The following is a 20,801-nucleotide window of genomic DNA, read 5'->3' on the forward strand; positions in this document are numbered from 1 at the left end:
TAAAACAAAAATGAATGTGTATGGCTAGTAATGGGGGAGGGCACAAAAAATATATCAAAGAAGAGACTATGTGAGCTCCAAATTTAAAACCTCCCTAGCAGGTAAAAATCTAACACAAACTTAAGTACATGCATCAAATTCACAACGGAGCAAGTTGAAGTAGAATGTTGTTTCTGCACTACTGACTTCATCTCCTTCAGGGTCCAACACTGTCTGCTTACACAGGGATTAACGTCATCCAAGGCAAAGCAGTGTGAGGTCTCTAGAGAATTCACCTGTCCTGTATGAGGGCTGAAGCAAAGATGTCTGATGTGAAGCTCATGGGAAAGGTACTAAGTGAGAGGGCTTAGTACCACAACAAGGCAGAAACATGTAAAATAGTTCATGCAGCCAACCTTATTTATTGAGAAGTCCTAATTTTATTGCCCATTTAATAACATGTTTGTTCAACAAACTAATTTCTCATAAAGCAAAGCACAACTTTTCTTATAAATAGTATAAATTATTTTATTTACAGAAACTTGTTACAAAACAAATAGACTATATATTTCTTCTCTTTTAAATATCCAAAGTAATTTTCTATCCCTTGACGTTTGTTCATTTCTATACAGCAGCCAACACAAAGTCCAGCTGAGATGCTCTTGATTATGTGTACACATTTATCAAACTACTCACACATTTTAACACAGGAGGATTGCTTTTATAACCAAGCTTTAAAAAAAAAAAAAAAAAAAAAAAAGCAAAATTCTTTCAAGGCCCTGCATTCACACTGACAATATGTAGTGCTCATTTCAGTGATCTGAAAAGGTAAAATGTTTTACAATAAGATGTAAAAATGATTATTTTCTTTTAAACAATGAAACTTTTAACAATCATTTTTCAAAGCCTAACTTTTCCCCGGCCTGGGACAGAATGGAGACAGACATTAAGAAACCCCTTGGCAACAGAACTCTTACAGGAGACAGCTGCCTTTATAAGTTACATTGTTTTTCAAATTAAACATTTTGTCAATGTTCTCAGAGGTACTTCTTGTATTTTTTTAATACAAAATATTTTAAATATCCTATCTTAAACTCTGTATTTCATGAGTAACAAACAGCTGCTGGCTGACAACAGTTGATAACCCTTGGTGGCACTGGGCAGTCCATTGCCAGGTAGATGACTGTGAACCAAAATGTCTTAATTTTAAAACCCCTTATAAAAAATTACCAGCCTTGATGGCTTTTAACTTCTCCCCTAAAACTTTAGAAATAATATTTAGGTGGAAAAGCAAACTCCAGAAGTTCAACTCAGCATTCAAGTCTTTAAAGAGAATCTGTCTGAGCTTCAACTAGGTTCAGGCACTTTCAGTTTTGTTTCGTTTTGTTTTCCCATTAGTTTAAACCACGTCACATACTAATAACACAAGTGTGCTCAGAGTGTTACACACACACACACACACACACACACACACACACACACACACACACACACACACACAAACTAAAAGAAAAGCAGTGTGTCACTTAGTTCCATGTAGTCTATCTGGAAATCAGGCAACTGAGAGAAGCTACGCCCAATTCATCTGCATGAATCCACTCCAGAGACACTAAAAAGGACAGAGACTTTCACAGAACAGAGGCATCCCTTAACTGTAAAGGAAGCGGTTTCTAAACTATTGGCTTGGCAGTGAACCACTTCAAATTATAAAAAGGTATTTATTTTTATTAATTAATAAATAAATACTAGATGATCTCAATTGTACCAAAACAGGATATCAGAAAAAAAGACCTGTGCAAAAATACATATTTAAATATGTACAATTCATTTTTAACAAAATATGTCTTCTGAAATAGGGATACTTCCATATTTATAATAGAACAAGAAATTCCAAAATAAAGATACAAAAGTAGTTGTTTTTTTTTTTTAATAATTCTTTGTTCATCATTGCAGCACTTTTTTTTTTTTTTAAAGTTTAAGAAACTGCAGAAACTGTCAAGAATTCTATTGGAAAGAATATAAAAATTATCTTAGTTTTAAATTGACACCGAAGTCTGTCTAGAAACAATCCAAGTACTGCAAATTTGGTTTTTGCAAGTTAATCTAATTCAAAAAATATTTGTACTCCCATATTTTAAGTGGTCTTAACTGTTCATCATCATAAAAAGTAGTTGTCAGAGAAAATAAAATATCTGAACAGTCTAAACTTTAGTAGCACTGTTTAGAATATGTCTGTTTGTGGCAGGCAGAATCCAAAATGGCTTTTCCTAATCCCGAGGCTCTGTGTTACCTGGAGATATAATGAAGTTCAATTAAAACCCCAGTCTAAGAAATCAAATGATAACACTCACTAATCTAAGTCTCTACTTTATTCTGAATAAACTTCCAATTGTGGCTCCTATTCACATCTTTCGGAACAACATGACCTGTCTATAAATTCCATCATTAAAAGCAACTTAATTTATAACCATCAAGTCCCCTTGGCTCTGAGAATCAATTCTACCCACACCCCATTGCACTTGTCACCAAGTAATTACTATGTAACTGAGCCCCTCCTACCTTCTCCTCCACCACTGGGATGAACAACAGACCGGCCCTCCTAACCTGACCACACTGGTCATCCATGTTCTCTCCTTATAGCTCGCTTCTAGCGTCATCTTTAAAACATTCACTGACTGATTGCATAATAAGTGAATAAGATTCTGTTTTCCCTCCCTTAAAAAATTCAACATTTTACATTAATTTATAGTTAAAGTATCTGCATAAAGTCTTTGTGTTCTTACAGAGTAAAAGTGTAGCAATTCACATTATGAGGCTGGTAACCAAGTCTTTATTCATTCTACCTGTTGTTGACTGAAATTCCCTGAAACTCTAGTTTGTTACCAAGAACTGAAGGGAAAGGATGCACTGACTGGACTCTGCCCAGACACCGGCCAGGACAAGGAGCAGAGCCCCGGGGACCGGACTCTTTTGGCCACTCGACTGTCCTCTCCTAAGCCAGAGGACTTGGTTGTCTGTGCAGGAGCTGTGGTACTGGCCCTAGATCCTCCCCAAATTCACTGGTAGACAACTTTTCAAGCAATGTTAAACATTCTTTGGGAGTGGGGTACTGAAAAATCGTAAGAGGGATTTACATCTCACTGAAGGAAGATGGCTGTCACTATCATGAGGAAGGAGGGTGTGCGTGAGTGAACACTGCTGACCCTCACGAGCTGCTCCCCTCCCCGGGCACACCCAAGGCTCTCTGACTACCCTTCCTTGTGTCTGCTTCTTGGCCCACTTGCATCCACATCAAATCTCTAGTGGCCTGAAGGGGGCTGTGACACACACAAGGATGGCAGTCCTGAAAGCAGACACCTACACTTCTCCAAACATTTCTGAAAGAGGAAATGGGAGTAATGCCTTGGAAATATTTAAGGACATCATAATAACTTTAAAAAGGCAAATCTTAAAAAGCAGACTGAGTAAGACAATCAGCCCACTCTGACACACTGTTCAACATGAATGCATTGAGAAGAGAAGTCCGTGTCTTTGGAAATCCTGTAAGGTTTGCCCCACTTCATGATTTTTTTTCACCTCCCCAAATCCGGTGTCCCAGCTGGTTTTTCATCACCAAAACTAGTTTTCCTTGTCTCTCCGTCTTCCTTTTCTTCATTGTTCTTTATTTCTCTCCTTTTATCACACATGCTTTTGTACCATGAAAACTAAGCTTCTGAGATACTTTCAACTTAATATCCGGTTATGAGCAGCTTCAAACCAGTTCTTAAGTTTGAAGAACTTGACAAGCTTCTTATCCCACATTACTTGGAAAGGGCTTGGCTACTATGTCATGATGTATTGACCAACATCAGTATTCTATTCCTGAACACTGCTATAAAAAATCTAAAGCCAGATATCCTCTAGGAGGCTAGTCAGGATGCAACTCGCTGCCCTTTCTTTGGAAGGCCTCCAGTCTCCAGTTAAAGTGCCTACCTCCTGGAGAGTGACCTACAGGTGAGAATGTGTTCAAAAACAATTCTGGCAGAGAAAGGAGGAAGAGACAGAATGCTCTTGCCAAAACATTCTTTTGCCCAGCCAGTCTACTTCAAGAGTGGCTCCATGATATGCTGTAAATTAAAAACAAAATGGAAAAAACAAAACACAAACAAAAACTTCTCACAGATTGGTAGCAAGCAGTCCAGACCACTTTAACACTGATGAAGCAATCCGGTGGCTGAACTTGATCCAGTGTCCTTTGTGAGTACTCACGGCTACAGACACAGCTTCAGGAAATCCTTGTCAAACAGCCACAGGTTACCCTGGAGCCCACACGAGTTTACAAAGACTCAAAGGCATCGTGGGGTCCAGAGTGCAGAGTAGAGGTGTAACTTGTCTTCAAAAATGTCTGGATTATTCCTTCCAGTGGTACTGTCAGCTGTCAGGGACGTGCCTTTGGCTTTCAAAAGAGAGTGAGAAAATAGTAAGTAATTGGCTAAAATGCTGTGCTCCCAATTCTACACCAAGAGATCTCACACTGAAGCTCCCCTGACCTGCTGGGGCCAGGGAGAGGCCCTCACAGGGCCGGCCTCAAGCTTTGTAAAGACTTCCTTCGGAAAACCGGCAACAAGAGGCGCCTGCCTGGGTTTCCAGCTCTCAAGTTTACCTAGTCTAAGTGTTTTGAAATTTGTACCTTTAACGGCATTCTAGGATATTAATTTGGAACAGAACAACATGTGCTAACACACAGGTGTGGCAGTTGACACCAAGGCACTGCCCACAGCACTGGAAAGAAACTCTGCCCTTCTCATGGGGTAAAATAAGGCCTATTGGCCAAGAACAGACCGAGGGAGGGGGCACTACTACTCATTGCCATGGCTTGGGCTTCCCATATCCCTTCTGTGTTCAAAGACCAGCCAGCCTGAGCAACACCATTTTAAAAGCCGTCTCCTCAGGGAACAACAAGATGGCGTTTCTACTTTTCCAGAAACAGTGTTTGTTTTCAGACAAAATCTCTCTGTGTAGCCCTGGCTGTCCTAGAACTTAGTATGTAGAACAGGCTGGCCTTGAACTCAGAACTGCCTGCCTCTCTCTCCCAAGTGCTGCGATTTAAGATGCATGTCCCCGTGCCCACTTCTAGAGACAGCATCCTTTAAAGTGCTTTTAAGCCACGTGTTCCTCTGAGATTTTTATGCAGCTTTTTAGATCCCTCCCAGTCAGATAAAACACTATGTAAGGTTCACAATTACCTCAGATTGCAAGCCACAGGGTCTCCACAATTTGTGAAGTATAATTAAAAATAAAAGACAAAAGCATCCTCAACAGAGAAAATCTATACCATAAACTTGAGCTGCAATTGATTTTAAGAATCCAAACTTGAACTGTCTGGATCTTCCTAGTAAACAACCCCCAACCCCATATGGGAAAATTAACTGGCAGAGCATAAACCAAATTGTCCAAGATATGTAGGCTGTACTACTACTATATGTAGGGAGCAAATTTCACACCCAAGCCTAGCTCTGCAATTTCTCTTTAAACTGGTCCCATGTTGGTGGGACCATACTCCACTCCCAGATCTCCCATAAGCATTAAGTCCCTGCTGCCTCCAACACCCACCTCTACCTCCACCTCTCCCATCTGTTACTTGTGGGGAAGAGGAAGGTCTATACAAGCCCAACAGTTTAAATGAAGACTGTGCTCTATGCTGCAAACGTGGAGTTGATCTTACAACCTCTCCTGTAGAGATATCAACCCACAGGATCCACGCTCAGAGGGGGTTTAGGGGTGACTATATTTTTCCTTGCTGAGTTTGTACTTCTGCCACATGAACTATATGAATAACCACAACATAAGCAAAAGCAAAGTTCACATTTGCCCAAGTACTCCTACTCTGAAAGGCCAAACTTAAGCAGGTACTTTGAATTTAAATAGGTATCTCCCCCATTAATTTTGACACTGTCAATTCACACAAATACTGGAGCAAAGTAAATTACAATAGGAAATGCCTTGACATTTTTCCAAAATAACCCTAAGTACTTAAGTTCTGAGGATGAGGAAAAGGAAAAATAACATAAAAGAGAGCCTCACTTTTTAAGTCAGGGCTCTGGGGTGCTGCTGCTGCAATTCCTGTTCGTAAGCAAGGAGAGAAGATATCCTGATGAATGAAATAACAAGATGAGAGATGAGCTGAAGTTGGGGCAAAAGAAGCTGGAAGAAAGAACTACATGAGCGACAGTCAGAAGAAACCAACAAGAAGGCTGGGGAACAGACAAGACACAGCACAAGCAAGGCACGACTACTATGCACCCAGTGAGCCGCCTCCTAGTGATGGGCTGCACAGTACAGGTCCTCTGAACGTCTCACCTGGACAGGTTTCGGTCTTCAGCTGTGCCAACCCTGAATCTTATTTCCCACCTCCCTTGAAAGCAGGGAGGAGAAAATATGGGTGCAATTTAACTAGAATATCTGAAATTGCTCAAGATGAAAAACATTTCAAGCTCTTTTTTTTTTTTTTTTTTTTTTTTTTTTAAGGTTTAAAGTAATCGCTTACTAGAGTCAGTTGGTTTCAGCCTAGCTTTTTTCCTGGGAACATATTAGAACCACTGCACAGATTGAAAATGCTCCCTTCACTAACAGCGTCAGTCAGGACACCAGCTCTGTGTCCTTTGCGGTCATGCCTGACGCTTTCTTCAGGTCCTGAAGGCACATTTGCTTTATCTATTCACTAACATCTTTGAAAGGTACTAGACATTCTGTAGAGATGTTTCCCTTCAGATGGACATAGACTTTCCTTGGTTAAAGATTACCACGAAAGCTGGACATCCATTATGGGCAAACCAACCAACCCAAGCATAGTTTTCAAAGCTGGCAAAAGACCCCAACAAAGAGGCAGCAGACACCTCCAGAAGGTCAGAGTCCACGTCCTACCTGATGGAGGAGGGAATTGTTCGTCAGTCCCTGGGCCCCTGGGATGGCGCCTGTGTGTTTCATGTGGACGTTGTTCATGGCTGGCAACCTGGCAACCTTTGGAGGTTTGCTGCCACTGTTGCTGACGTTGCTAGAGCCCGGAGAGCATTTTCTTTTCTTTCCTATGAGTTTGTCTAGAGGAGTGTGCGAGTGTGAAAAACTGCCCTGTGAGTTGACAGGCAGTTCACTGGACTGATGAATGAATGGGCCAAGGGAAAGAGTGGAGTCGCTGCTATTCACCATTACACTCATCCTCTTGATGGACTCTGCAGAGCTCACACCAGGGGGACCCCGTCCTGCCTGCTCATGCCGCAGGCTCACCGAGAGGGCTTTATTTGTCACACAGTTGAGGCTGATGCTGTGGGTCGATGTTGCTGCAGACAGGTATGGAGTCCCAGAGTGAGCCACACAGTTTTTCCTAAAAGAGTCCACGGAATGAGAAGAGGAGGAGGATGACGAGGAGGATGACGAATGAACTAACAGTGGGGAATTGCTTTTGCGTTTCTTTCCTGAGCCACCACTGGTACTGCTACTGGCATTGTGACAGTTACTGCTGTTAGCATAAGATTCCTTGGGCCTTACAGACTTGCTAGGTTTCAATTTCTGAGGTTTTCTGGACAGAGGGGAGGAAGGGACTGAAGAGAGGCTGGAGGGTGTGGAGGGAGATGAGGATGAAGCAGATACTTGTCTGGATTGCATACTGCACACAGGATCCATTGCTCCAGAAACAGCAGGCTGTGCATTTAGAGTGGTTCCATGAGCTGGTACCGATTTGCTATTTGGGGAGATGCAGGTGGATGACAGCAGAACTGGGGATGTAGAGACAGTGGTTGCTGCAAAATAGCTGATCCCACCTTGTGATGTCGGCACAGAATTTGTCCGGTGAGGAATACGGGCAGAAACAGGTGATGTGCTACAGGGCACCGGTGGGATTTTCCTGTAAAAAGGAGATACCATGGGCAATAATTAACAAAGCTAGCCATGGATGGTTACAGATGGGCACCCCATTATCTTTGGCACTGAGAAACATACCCTCATCAAAGATCAATCCAAAACACAAACCCAATCCTGATGTATCTTTCCTTCCAATTCTTTATGCTTCCTGGAGTTCTGGAAACACACTGTGTATGCCTCACTCCGGTTACAATTCTAGCTTCATACCGCCACTGCTGATCTTTCTTACACCCCAAGCACATGCCATAATGCAAGAACTCCTGCATGTCCTCTTTCTGGGCCACGGCAGTTAGCTCTGGTCTCTGCTCATCACTTTAGTTTCAACTCATCACACTTCCTTAAGAAGTCTGCCCTGGGGGCTGGGGAGATGGCTCAGTGGTTAAGGACACTGGATGCTCTTCAATTCCCAGTACCCACATGGCAACTCACAACTGTCTGTAATCCAGCCCCAAGTTATTTGACACCTTCATACAAACATGCAGGTAAAACCATGTGATAGATTTTGTGAGACTGGAGGTGACTTGAATATGTGACTACAAATCACTTACTCTCTTGCAGATGTTGTAACCCACAGCTTATATACCATTTTATCCATACAGTATTCAAACACTGAGGAAATTCAAGCAAGGATGAGTTAATTAAGCAATAGGCAGGTGTGACTACTGGCCAGGACACTGCATAGGGGACTTTGTTTGGGTGGTATGAGGAACTATTATTATGTTTGTAATGTCTGGGCAAAGTACTGAGTAGGGGATGAGAGATGTTTGGAGAGTCAAACACAAGACATCCCCCTTTTATTTTAGCACTGAATTTTTAAAATGTGACAGCATAAAAGAAAACCTAATGAGCCTGATAGCAGCAAGAAAATTCAGGTGGTAACAGCTGGACATAAAGGTCCCGACAAGAGAGAAAGCTGGAAGATGACAACTGCTTGAACCAAGGGATGAAGCCATTTGGTCAAATGAGACCTGCACCTATTCAAAACAATACAATGGGCCAGCAGAGACTCTGTCCAGACCATCCTACCTTAGCCTGGATGCAGGGACCCTGGCTGATCCAGTGATGCGGGCTGAAATGCTGCCATGTGAATTCACTGCTAGCTCGAGGAATGAATGACTGTGTTTCTAAATCCCACACTGCACGTGGGCTTCTCCACTCAGCGGCACATTACAAGCACTTATGGAGCTTAAGCCACAACCATACTTACCACACAGGAAATCTCAGCATGAGCACACAGACATCAGCCAGTTCTCAAGTCTCTCTAGCAGAGCCCAAGGTGAAGCCCACAGTGAGAAGCCTGGCTCTATCCTTGTGATACTCACTGATATTACCTAAGAGATCTGCCAGAAACGTGAATTCCCAGGCCTCAGCCCAGACAACCTCAGCAGAATCTGTCTCTGAACAAGGTACCCAGGCAAGTTCTTGAGTGTAGGTTGCTCACTGGATGCAGTACCTGACTATGGCCACTGGGTGGCTCGTGAGGCTGGGACTTAAAGACTGGCTGCCTGAAAACAAACCCCAAGAAAAGATTTCTTCCATAGGCAACACGTGAACCTCTTGGAACGATATAACTGCTTCCTCTTTTAAAATATCTAATGAGCTAGATAAAGGTATAAAAGAAAATAATAAAAAGAGTACTATATGTGGAAATAGGAAGGTAGGAGATGGGGGAACTGTAAAATATCTTTGGGTGACATCTGTCCCCTGCCCTTCCAGATCAGGGGCAGGTTTCAGAGAGCACAGGAGCTTGAGATGGTCTCGAGATCCAGAGAAAGGGCTGGTGGAATTCCACTACTGTTCAGAGCACCCAGGAGCTACGGAGGATTCATTTTAGGCTCACACTCTGTCTCTGACACCCAAATTTATTACAACAACGGAAGCATAAGGCTACGAGAGTGCTGCTCAGACGGGGTCTTCTCAAAGGAAAGCGCTTCGCTGAGCCAGTGTGACAGGCCCAGGACACTGTGACAGTACCCTGCAGTGTCTCACAGAGGCCGTGAGCAGTTCCCTGGGCGAGAAGTGCTAAGCTCCCCCAGTATATTAAGGGCCATGAGAAAAGGTTGGCCAGAAATCAACTTACAGCGCTTTGGCTGCAGGAAGCATTTCTAGAACACTTATGGCTGGGTCCCAATCCACGTCCCTATCCACCTCAAGTTAGCTCATCACTGAACCACACATATTCCCCATTGCTTTACTGACTTTTAAAAACAAGTCCTGACGCTAGGATGTATGTAGCTCGGTGGGTAGAATGCTTACTGAGCATACATTCAGCTATGGGTTCGATCCACAACACCACATAAAACCAGGCATGGTGTGCCTGTAAGGCCAGCACCCAAAAGGTATAGACTAGAAGATCAGAGTTCAAGGTCAACTTTAGCTTCATAGCAATACTGAGGCCAGCCTGGGATAAAAAAAGTAGCTACTGTGAATGAATAAACCAGAGTTCATGTTAATGGATAGGAGGAATAAGTAATGAGGTGGTCATCCTTGACAGACCCTGCCAGAGCAGAAGGGCTCAATCTCAGAAACCTGCCCTTTCAGAACTCATGACTCCTGTCCACACAAACCACTAGGAACTGAAACCTACTCCATTGCTGGCTGCAGATCACTTACTGATCCAGGAAGATTAGCAGTGTGAGCAAGTGTGCTGTCCCTCAAAACGGAGGAAGTACAGGAAGAAGGGGAGAGCCACACTGGCTGCCCTCAGCCTACTCACCGCTGCTCCATCTGAGTCCTACCAACGTCATGGAGACAGACTTTCTGACTAGAGTTGAAGGCCCCAACCAGCTGTAGCTGACTATCAGGAAACCAAGCCATGAGGGCAAATGGCCTATCATCCATTCAAAAGGTGCTAGCCAATGATACCCGCATGGTGAACCCTGGATGGACAGGGGATGACTTGAGAGTCCCCTGTAATAAAATATCCCACTGAACACAAGTTTTCCCAAACATTCTTCTAAAAGACATCCCAAAGTCAAAGGAGCTTTGGAAATGTTCTTCAGTACAAAGATATCTCCTGCGCTGACAGTTGCAGCACTTAGTGCTGCGTATCAAAGTAAGCTTGCTTGACATGCTGAATTAAAGATTTTTTTTTTTTTTGGTCAAGAATCCCTTATTTTTCTTATAAGCTTTTTAGTAAATATTAGCATACACACTACTACACAAGATTTTTCAAGGGTGGGATGACACAGCTAAGTGAATGGAGTGCTTAGCTATCCTGAGGACTCTGTTCCATCCCATCACGACAAAAAACAAAAACTCCTGATGTAAAGCTACAGATCCAAGCTTGTTGTGGGATGTCTGTCCGTACGCTTGTGAATGTGTTGCTCTTATTGAATAATTAATAAGCTGTTTTGGCCTATGACAAGAAAGCTTACAGCCAGGTGGGGAATCCAAGAGAGGCACAGAGAGAAGAGGGCGGATTCGAGAGAGATGTGATCCAGCCATCCAAGAAGGAAGATGTGAAAGTACCAGTAAGCTACAAAGTCATGTGGCAAGACACAGATTAGTAGGAATGGGTTGAATTAAGTTGAAAGAGCTAGCTAATATACGCTGGATCTATAGGCCACACAGTTTATAATTAATATAAGCTTCTGTGTAGTTATCTTCTAAGTGGCTGTGGGACCGGGAAACTTCGTCTACACAAGCTCGCGACTCCTCTACTTAAACCAGCTCCCTCTGCACCCAGCAGCTCCAGTGCTGCCCGGCCCTGCTAGTCTCGTGGGCCCTGTCTTGTCATGTACTCACGCTCTTGCTGTTTCTCAAGGCATCACCTTTTCTGACTAGGGACCTTCACACATAGGTCTCTCCTCTGGAGAGAAACACTGCTCACGCCCTAGTGACAGCTCTTCCAGACCCATAGTCTATTATTTTCCCATAGAAGCTCTGTTTGGAAACAAACTGCCACCCAGCAGTCCCACCACTAACCTGTACATCTGCTTAATTAACTAAAAAAGAGGAAAAAAGGATAATCATCATCATGTAGCAAAGACTTGTACAAATTCAATAGTTAACAGTCCCCAGCATACAGCTAGCTCCCAGTAGGTGTAGTGGTGACTGTTTCTTCCAGTATCTCTCTGACAAGCTGTAATCTCTACTGTTGACTCATTTTTGTGTCCCTACTGACATGACGAGGTCCTTACGTGCGGGAGTCCTTCTACTTTGAGCCCAGAACAAGACGTGGTTGCTGAGAGTGAATGAATATATGAAAGAGTAGTACTTCCTTCCTACAGCTAGCTAACGGCAGAGTCTTAAAAACAGAACTGAGGTCACCAAGAAAATGCAGCCCTGGGACAGGTCACCTCACCACCACCACCACAAGGCACTTACTTCCATAGCTGCGCATTCAAATGCTTCTCTACCATGAGGTTAAGGGCACAGCGAAGCCGGTTCCACCTGGAGTCAAACACGTAGTAACCTCTTCCAATCTGCCGGCTCCCAAATGTGCAAAACTGAAAGAGAGCAGAGTGTCCCTGCGTGTCACCTCTGCTGCCAGCACAGGGGCCAGGGGTCTTTCACATTTAAGAAAGAAACAAGACACCACAGAAAAGACAGCTGAAATGCCTTGAGGACCAGAAGCTATGAGACATGAGAGCAACAATGCCTAGCACTCAATTTTGAGGAAGGAAAATATGAGGGGCCCAGGATAAGTACATCGCACTCTAAGGTGCTCCATGGACAGCCCGGCCAGGGCTCGGCCACCACCGCTCAGTGCCCTGTCTATCTATGCTGCACTGGGGAGGCCACCACAGTGGATGCAGAACTTACCGATGCTGGCTGAGGATGATGACCTGAATAATGACAGTCCAGTTTTTCAACAGACTCTTCTTTGTCATCGCCTTCACCCTCCTCACTAGACAACCGAGAAACTGGCTCAGTGGCAGGCAAGGGAGGGTGTGGAGACTCGTGGCCTGGAGGAGGGTCAATGGGGGTACTCCCGCTTTGCTGAGCAGGGCAGCCTGGAGGCCTGAATGAGGAAACAGCACAGCACGGCTCAGAACAGAAGCACAAGCTGGTCATCAGCATCCTTAACTCAGACACATATCTAAAACCACAGAGGACAGAGGAGAGGAAGCAGGTCCACCAGCCCTGAGGCAGCATGCTGTGTGTGTGTGTGTGTGTGTGTGTGTGTGTGTGTGTGTGTGTGTGTGTGTGTGTGTGTGTCTCTGTCTCCGGGGGGGTGGAGGTGGGGTAGGGGGTGAGGGCAGGTGGGCATGTGAAGCAAGTCCATCAGCTCTAAGGCAGCATGCTGACTCTGTGTGGGGTGGGGCTTTCCTTAGCATCTCAGTTCTAAGGTTAGTGTCTGGCAGATACAGCCAAAGGCAGCTGTAACTGTTCTTCCCCTGGGGCCATCGGGGTCCAAGCCCTTCTTCCACTCTCCCTAAAGAACAGGGACACGTGTGAAACCTAAGAGGATTCTTTCATTGCTACTCTTCACATTTTCAAAGTATTTTAAACAATATCTGATTTGTAATTGGCAAAGTACTCTAGTATAACCTAAAGGGACAGAAGGAGAGGAAGACTGAAGTCTCATCACTGCTTCCCCAAGGTCAGCCTGGACATCATTACTCAAGGGTAATGATATTTCTTCCTACATCTAGGATAGCCAGTGGTTTCTAGGCAAATCTTACTTCAGATGAAAAATCTTCATTGAGAAGATGCCAAAGAAAGAACGCGTAAGGAATTTTGGTCTGAGGCCTGACTGTCTTCTTGGAAGCCTCCACTGACTTCTCTACACCTTGTTTCTAACCACAGGGCTCATGCTGGGCTGCTCTGACTTGGCCAAGTGTACACTTAGGTTATCTAGAGGAAGATGTGTCTACCTTAACGGAGTCATCCCAAGGACCAGATACAAGAGGGAAAAAATTCAGCAGCAGTAGCCAGGGGCTGGCACACCAGCAGAAGCCCTGTGGCCAACTGCTAAAGCACACACTGCATCCTCACACCTCAGCCCTCCCCCGACCCTTCTCTGGAAAAGGGTCCAAAGTCCTGTACTTCAGCTTCGTTAAACAAGCACACATACATACCGCCATCACTGTCTGAGTTATGAACACAGTAAATTCTTATTAAATCACTCTGACCCACTGCTTTCTAGGCTGCTAAAATGCCTACTTGATGTTGAAGACAAAGTCCCACATTGAGTAAATGAAAATCCATGTTGATAAATAGATGCTATTAACGCTATATGCTTGTCTACAAGATTTCTCACTACTTTAATTTGCAAAGAAAACCTAAGAAATAAATGGCCAAAGCCATCTGAAACATTCCTACTAGGAACCGGAAGGCAAGACCCCATCTCAGCTCTGCTTATCAAGAGACCAGGCACAGGACCACCGCAGGGCAGGCACTTCTAACTTTACACTAGTGTTTGCATTTAGACCTAGGAGCCCTTGTCAAAAGTTATTGAAGACTTCAACAGTTTTTACAGTAAAACCCAATTTTAAAAATGCCAACTCCTACTGTGACAGTGGTGTAGACTTCTTGATGGCACAGCTGTGCAGGAGATGGAGAGGTACATAGGACACAGGGTGTCTAGACATCCATTCCCTGAAGGCTTGGCTTACCTTGGAAGACTAGGGGTATGAGGTTTCGGTTTACTAGCTACGAAAGGCTTTGCTTCTGAAGAAGGGTGTGGTTCCTGTGGCGTCCGAGGAGGGATAGGATGCGGGTCCCTGAGAGGATGTGGTGGTTGCTGAGAGTCTGGATGGCGAATCAATTCCTTTTCCCTGGTTTTGTTTTTGTGCTCGGCCAGTAACACATCAAATCGTTTTCTTCTACCCTGAACAGCTCTCCGCTGGGTTAAGGAATGTGTCTACAACAGACACACGCAAACAAAAACAACAAACACAGAAACCGAGGAATTTCAATAAAAAGTTTAATATGCTGTATATCCCAAGCATAACCCTGTAAAAAAGCATGCTATAGCTTTCAAAGATGAGATGTCTCCACATTTACTAAACGGAAATCTCTTCAGAGAAGCTGGAATCACACTCTAGCTTTAACCATACCAACTTGGGCATGCTATGCCTCCTGCGGAGAGCAGCAGCACTCCGTGTTACCAGGACAGGCACGCATGCTTTGTGCCATTAAAGCAACTCACGGGCTCTTAGGAACTTCATTACATGTACAGCATTTTTTGAGTAACTGAGGACAAAAATTAAACAAGGCTGCTTTTCTCTGCTCTAGCAAAATAAGGAATGGAGAGAGGGGCTCAGAGAATCGTGAAGACGGCCTGGGGCAGCCAAGAAAGACTGAGAAAGAGAAGAACGCAAGGCAGAAAGGGAAAGAGCTGTGAACAGGAGACAGAGCGCAGTAGCCACCACAGACACACAATGGCATCTGGCTCTCATGAGTCCAGTCAGTATTTCAGAGACAGGAGATAGGCACACAGAGGATGTGGCAGTTCTGGCTTTAAAAAGGTGACTAATATAAGCCAACTCTTGATCACATCTTACAAGAAAACACATTATCAAATGCACTTGGTCCTCCATGTGTATGCTGTGGTACTCACACACAAAAATGTACCCAAAAATAAATGAAAAGTTTAAGAAAAATAAAAGCAAAGCCTCTCACACTGGTACAGAGTCATGGTAACTCACATAGCATTTTATTAAATTGGGATTTTTTTTTTTTTTTTTTTTTTGTCACAAGTAATTTATACAACCCAGGGACCCAGAGAACACTGGCTCCCTATGGGTTAAGAGAGCAGTGGGAAAGTGATGGTACTAACAGCCCTGTATACACCAGCCCTGACTTCAGCTACAGAAAGCACCTACCTTGCAAGTCAAAGACCTGGTGCAGGGCTTCTTGGTATCCAGATCAATGACCCCGCAGTGGATGTCAGGATCAAACTCTCTTTCTGCCAGGAGCACACAAACGTTATTGCAGTAGGTGTACCAAACCCATCCTTCATTGTTTAAATAAGAGGAAATCTCAAGGCAGACAAACTAAAGCAGTAGGAAGTGCCATGTTATTAATGAATACACTGCAGATGAGGTTTGAGCATTGTAATGACATTATTATCCTCACTGAAAGGCTACAACTACTACCAGATGCCTGAAAAAACATTTACTTATTTTGCATAAGAATATTTATATTCAGAAAAATCTTGAACAAATTTTCATTACAGCACACAAGTGTGTGCACACACAAGCAAGCATGCTCTTTAAAACTAAGAGTAAAGATGGGTCCACCCTGAAGGACTCTCTCCCCATGGCTCAAGCTGACCAGCTTTAAGAAGGCCTTTCATTTACAGCCTGTGCACACCCAACTTTCTATAGACAGCTTAAGAGAGAGCTGTAATGTTACCTGATAATCTCTTATTTAAAAACTTCCTGTTATTAGAACCGTCTTCCGATTTCTTTTCCAGAGTGGGCGTTGCAGGCAGCCCTTTGCCATTCAGAATCTGTCCAGGTGAAGGCAAGGTTGGCTTTGGTATTGAGGGGCAGTTAAGGCCAGGCTTGACTGCAGAGCTCACAGGAGCAGGACAGGCTGGCCCCACTGTGGATTTCAGTAGTGTGCCATCCATCTTCGGATGTGTCCTTTCCACCTTCACAGAGGGCGCCATGCTGTTGTAGGGGAAGTGAGAACCAATCAACAAGTGTCCTGTTCATTCCAAAGGGATGGAAGCAGAGACTAGCTCTACCTGAGTATGCACAGGTCTGGGAATGCCCTTGTACATTTTGTTTGAACCTCTAAGAAAGGTGAATGGTGATGTTCACAGCTCTTTTGACAAAAAGCCCAGTGGATAAAACTGACCTGTTTCAGAAACATTTTCCCATGGGCTGACCAATGGGGAACTCAGACCTAAGAGTCAATGCAGTTTCTTTTCTTTTTTTCTTGTTTTGGTTTAACAAGTGTTCATTTACTGATTAGTGGGAATACAGTCCATCAGAACACATGGCATGCACTTGGGGGAGAATCGGATCAACTGCACCGCAGCCCTTCAGTGAACCTGCTAGTCAATGCAGATCTGAATCAACTGTGCACTGCAGCCTTCAGTCAACCTGCCGGTCAATGCAGATGCTGCAGGCACAACATGAATGCAGCATTCTAGAAAGGACCAAGATGACACCACAGAATCCAAGAGAATACCTCACAAGAACTCTCACTTTAACAAAGGGAATTATTAAAACAAACACGACTGAGTACATGTCACTCAAGTCTGCAGCAACTGTTTCTGCCAACAAGGAAGAGTGCTGACTCAGCACACGGTGCTACCAATCGGGTTCCCCAGTCCCTGAGCTCAGGCTCCGAGGACGTGAGCTTAGGGTAGACACACCTCGCAAGTGGTGGGTGAACAGGGAGACCTGTGCCACTAACAATTTCTCTTACGTTCCAAGTGACACTGTCACTTTGTTTCTTGGTAAAAATGATGTCAACAAATCCTAATGGTTCACACGGTCCCCCTTCTAAGCCTTCACATGACAATGGAAGTTTGGTGAGTGCAGGCAAACTCTGGTGGAGTCTGGACTCTAATAGCCATTAAGCTGGCAAGTGACTTAAACACTGCCCTGCTATTGTTTGTTTGTTTGTTTGTTTGTTTGTTTGTTTGTTTGTTTTTTGGCTTTCAGACAGCTACAGAAGTGAAAGCCAATTTCCCATGCTCATTCTCGATAAGTTGAGGCTGGGGGCTCAGCCACAAGGATAAACAGCGGTGAAGAGCAGCTGTATGTGTGGTAGCCTGGCAGCAACAAAGCTATTGCCAACTGTTCTGGGCTCTCTCAGCTGGCAAGACTCTTGAGTAACAGCAGGTAATGGACTGTTTTCGGGGATAACCAAGGGTATTAGATATTGGGAATGAATGGATGGCATACCCTCCCAAAGGAAAGCAGCCAAAGAAAGGCTGAGAGCTATCACGACAGAGCAAGATGTTTCTGTCAGTGTAGACTGCTGCTCCTTCAAGTGGCCTCAAGGAAGCTCCCAGGCCCAGACCCCCTCCGGAAGCTTGTCAAAGCCACAGCAGGCAAGTGAGAACTACTTCCAGTCTTTCCTCCTCACGCCGGCAGGAAACTGTTTTGTTGAAGACCACTGGGGGGTACTTCATTTTTTCTTACCTCTACTATTAGCACCAGAGGCAGCAGAAATGTCAGTGGCCACTCACTTGCTGTCTCCAACCGCTAAATGTACAAAAGTCAGGTGCCTGGCAGATCCTAAATACCTCCAACCCCACAGTGGCTGACGCCACAGACTCACTTCCACCAGGAAGGAACCGAAGCAGGATTTGATCCCAGACATATATGACTTAAAGGCCTTCTGATATAGAGCATCTCAACCTGTGCTTCCTTTTCCCTTGTGAAAAAAGGGATAGCAATACATAATTCCACAGGGGCGTTATAGTCAATATATGACATCACAAATACAACTCACACAGGAAAAGATCAATAAATATTACCAGCCATATTATTATTGTGATAACTAACTTGAATAGCTTCCAACACAAGGTAGGGAAACAGAAACAGTTAACAGTGTCCTTGCCCCCTCCCCCAAGTGAACTCTTTACGATGACTCACAGGCAACCCTGGATGGCGCCTACACAGGATTCATCCTAGCAGCCAAGCCGTACTTACACTCTACCGTGGGGGACTTTAGTCTGTTGCATGGGATGCATGGGCCTGATGTTCCCCCTGAGCTGCAGTTTCTCTTTGGGTAATTTGAGTAACTTGGAGCTTGACGAGGATGTGCAAAGGACCCCTCCACTGGAAGACCGGCTGTTTCCACTGGCACTGCTGCCTTTGCTTTTGGACAGAGAAGGGAAGAGGGAAAATACTGAAGTGTGAGGAACAGTCAAGGAAGGCTTGCTAGATGAGCTATGTCTTCTTTCTGAAACAGAAACCAAAGACAAAAAAAAAGAAAGAAAGAAAGAGCATGTTTCAGGTAAGCCTCAAATGGAGAGCTGAGCCAATTCTTTGAAATCAACACACATTTATATCAAAACATAAGTCATCAAGTAAAGCATGCTAAATCCAGCAGAGGTTTTTGTTTTGTTTTGCTTTTCAAGACAGTTTCTTTCTTTTCCCCCCCTAAAGACAGGGTTTCTCTGTAGCCCTGGCTGTCCTGGAACTCGCTCTGTAGACCAGGCTGGTCTTGAACTCAGAGATCCCTGGCCTCTGCCTCCCGAGTGCTGGGAGGGCACCACCACCGTCCGTCAAAACCAGCAGTTGAAGAAAGCTCTTCTTATGCAGGCCCCACAGCCTACCTAGGACAGTCCCTCTGTTTCCAATGTATATTAACATAAAAGGCTTACCATGTTAACCCATTTGGAAATCGAACAATCATTCTAAACATGAGCAGAGCGCCTTGTGGGTCTCGGACACAGCAATTCACACTGATAGGAAACTATCTGCTCACCTGCAAAACTCTGTTAACTGACACTGACTGGGTGCCTTCATCCTTTCTAGCACTCACAATACCTCTGATTCTCAGAAAAGGAAACTGTAAAAAACTCACCCACCAAGCAACCTATGACACCAAACAAGAATGTTTCTAGGACCATCTTATCGCTCCCTAAGAATCTGTTAAACTTTTCCAGTCAATCTTTTCAAACCCCTCCCACCTTTTTAAAAATAATCTCACGACTACAGATGGCATAACTCTGCTTCACACCACTAAGATGCCAAAGACTAAAGACAAAAATATCATAAAGAGCTACGCCTGTTTCTTTTTCTTCTTTTGAAACCAGGAAGTAATTTATGAGTAAGTACAGTCTACAAAGGTGTAACTGAGAATAAATCTACCTACCTGAATATAAGGTTTTCTGAGAGTAGATGGAAACTACTGTAAATCAAGAGCTACTGAAAATGCTACCATAAGAACACAGTTAGTCATTTGATAATGCTGTTTGAGGACCCTGTGGTAGTAGTTTAGTAGCAGCCTTTAACTCAGAATTTAAAACCACGGTGTCTTAATTTAAGGATTTTTATAAGATATGCGAACCATCAAATTAACAATATGGAAAGCCGTAGAGATACTTAAAACACTGTGTTGGAATCAGTGACTACAAGCATCATTTAAATAGCTAATTTCCAAATCTTCTTGTCTCAGTGAACCTATGACTTCCAAAGGGCTAGTGGCTCTGTAGTCTTTTTTTTCTTTATTTGAGGCAGGGTTTCTCTACCTTGAACACAGGATCTTTCTGCTTCTGCCTTCCAAGTGCTGGGATTAAAGGCGTGTGCCACCACTGCCTGGCTAGTTCTGTAGTTTTTACCAAGTACTTCAGGGCCAGGTTCCCATCAAGACAAATGATGCTAACAACCAGAAAAATGCAAATTCTCCAGACCAATGCCATGGATGCTACAACTGAGTGAAGAGGCTAAACCGAGAGCCAACTGCTCTCACCCCCACTCCTGCCCCATGAGACTTAGGTGTACAAGGAGGAACATAAGCTCAGTTTAACACTTTCTCCTCTTTGGTACCTAGGCTGTTCTGCTCTGACTTTAGTTTTCTTAGCTTGGAATGGCAGTGCTTGGTCCCTACACAGAAGGCTGAGGAAGGCTGAAAGCCAGCCTAGGCTGATGACTAGACCAGTACTAACTGCACAATGCCCCACCACAGACAGACTCAGACAGACAGACAGCTGTGAATGCGCATAGACACACATTAAAAACAAGGAAATGCAGTTCGGCTACAGCCACGGCTCAGGTTCTAAGTTCAACTCCTAGCATTGCAAATCTATTTAATTTTTAAAAAGTCAGAGACCAGTCAAATTTAGCCCTTCTCTTCTGTTATTCCAAAATGCTCTGAGCATGTACCCAAGCTTCAGCATTTTTCAGCAACAAGTGTAAAGATATATTAATAGTTTTGCCACCTGCCCAACATAGCACGCATTTCCAGGAGCCCTGTCTCTTACCCAAAAAATAGGCCTTCAGTTAACATTATTAAGACTAGTACAGCTTTTCTTTGGATAAGACTATAGTCGCCCAGGGGTT

The 20,801-nt window shown here is 44.1% G+C and overlaps 1 protein-coding gene across 9 annotated transcripts in view; it reads right to left on the reverse strand.

Moving 5' to 3' along the window:
* Positions 1-381: 381 nt before the first annotated feature.
* The window catches only part of Atxn7 (ataxin 7), a 171,056-nt gene continuing 150,636 nt past the window's right edge, over positions 382-20,801 (reverse strand). For 7 of the 9 annotated variants that reach the window (XM_076544489.1, XM_076544486.1, XM_076544483.1 and 4 more), the window contains 9 exons: positions 18,444-18,696; positions 16,183-16,442; positions 15,651-15,733; positions 14,439-14,686; positions 12,643-12,841; positions 12,205-12,326; positions 6,883-7,858; positions 6,043-6,109; positions 382-4,414 (listed from right to left, as the gene is read on the reverse strand). In XM_076544489.1, the coding sequence (XP_076400604.1) occupies positions 4,305-4,414; positions 6,043-6,109; positions 6,883-7,858; positions 12,205-12,326; positions 12,643-12,841; positions 14,439-14,686; positions 15,651-15,733; positions 16,183-16,442; positions 18,444-18,696 (2,318 nt within the window). In that variant the 3' untranslated portion in view covers positions 382-4,304. The remainder of the gene's footprint in view (positions 4,415-6,042; positions 6,110-6,882; positions 7,859-12,204; positions 12,327-12,642; positions 12,842-14,438; positions 14,687-15,650; positions 15,734-16,182; positions 16,443-18,443; positions 18,697-20,801) is intronic. The other 2 variants (XM_076544487.1, XM_076544488.1) reach the window with 2 other exon arrangements.

Source organism: Peromyscus maniculatus, chromosome 9, assembly GCF_049852395.1.
Source record: "Peromyscus maniculatus bairdii isolate BWxNUB_F1_BW_parent chromosome 9, HU_Pman_BW_mat_3.1, whole genome shotgun sequence".
In the NCBI taxonomy this organism is placed as follows: Eukaryota; Metazoa; Chordata; class Mammalia; order Rodentia; family Cricetidae; genus Peromyscus; species Peromyscus maniculatus.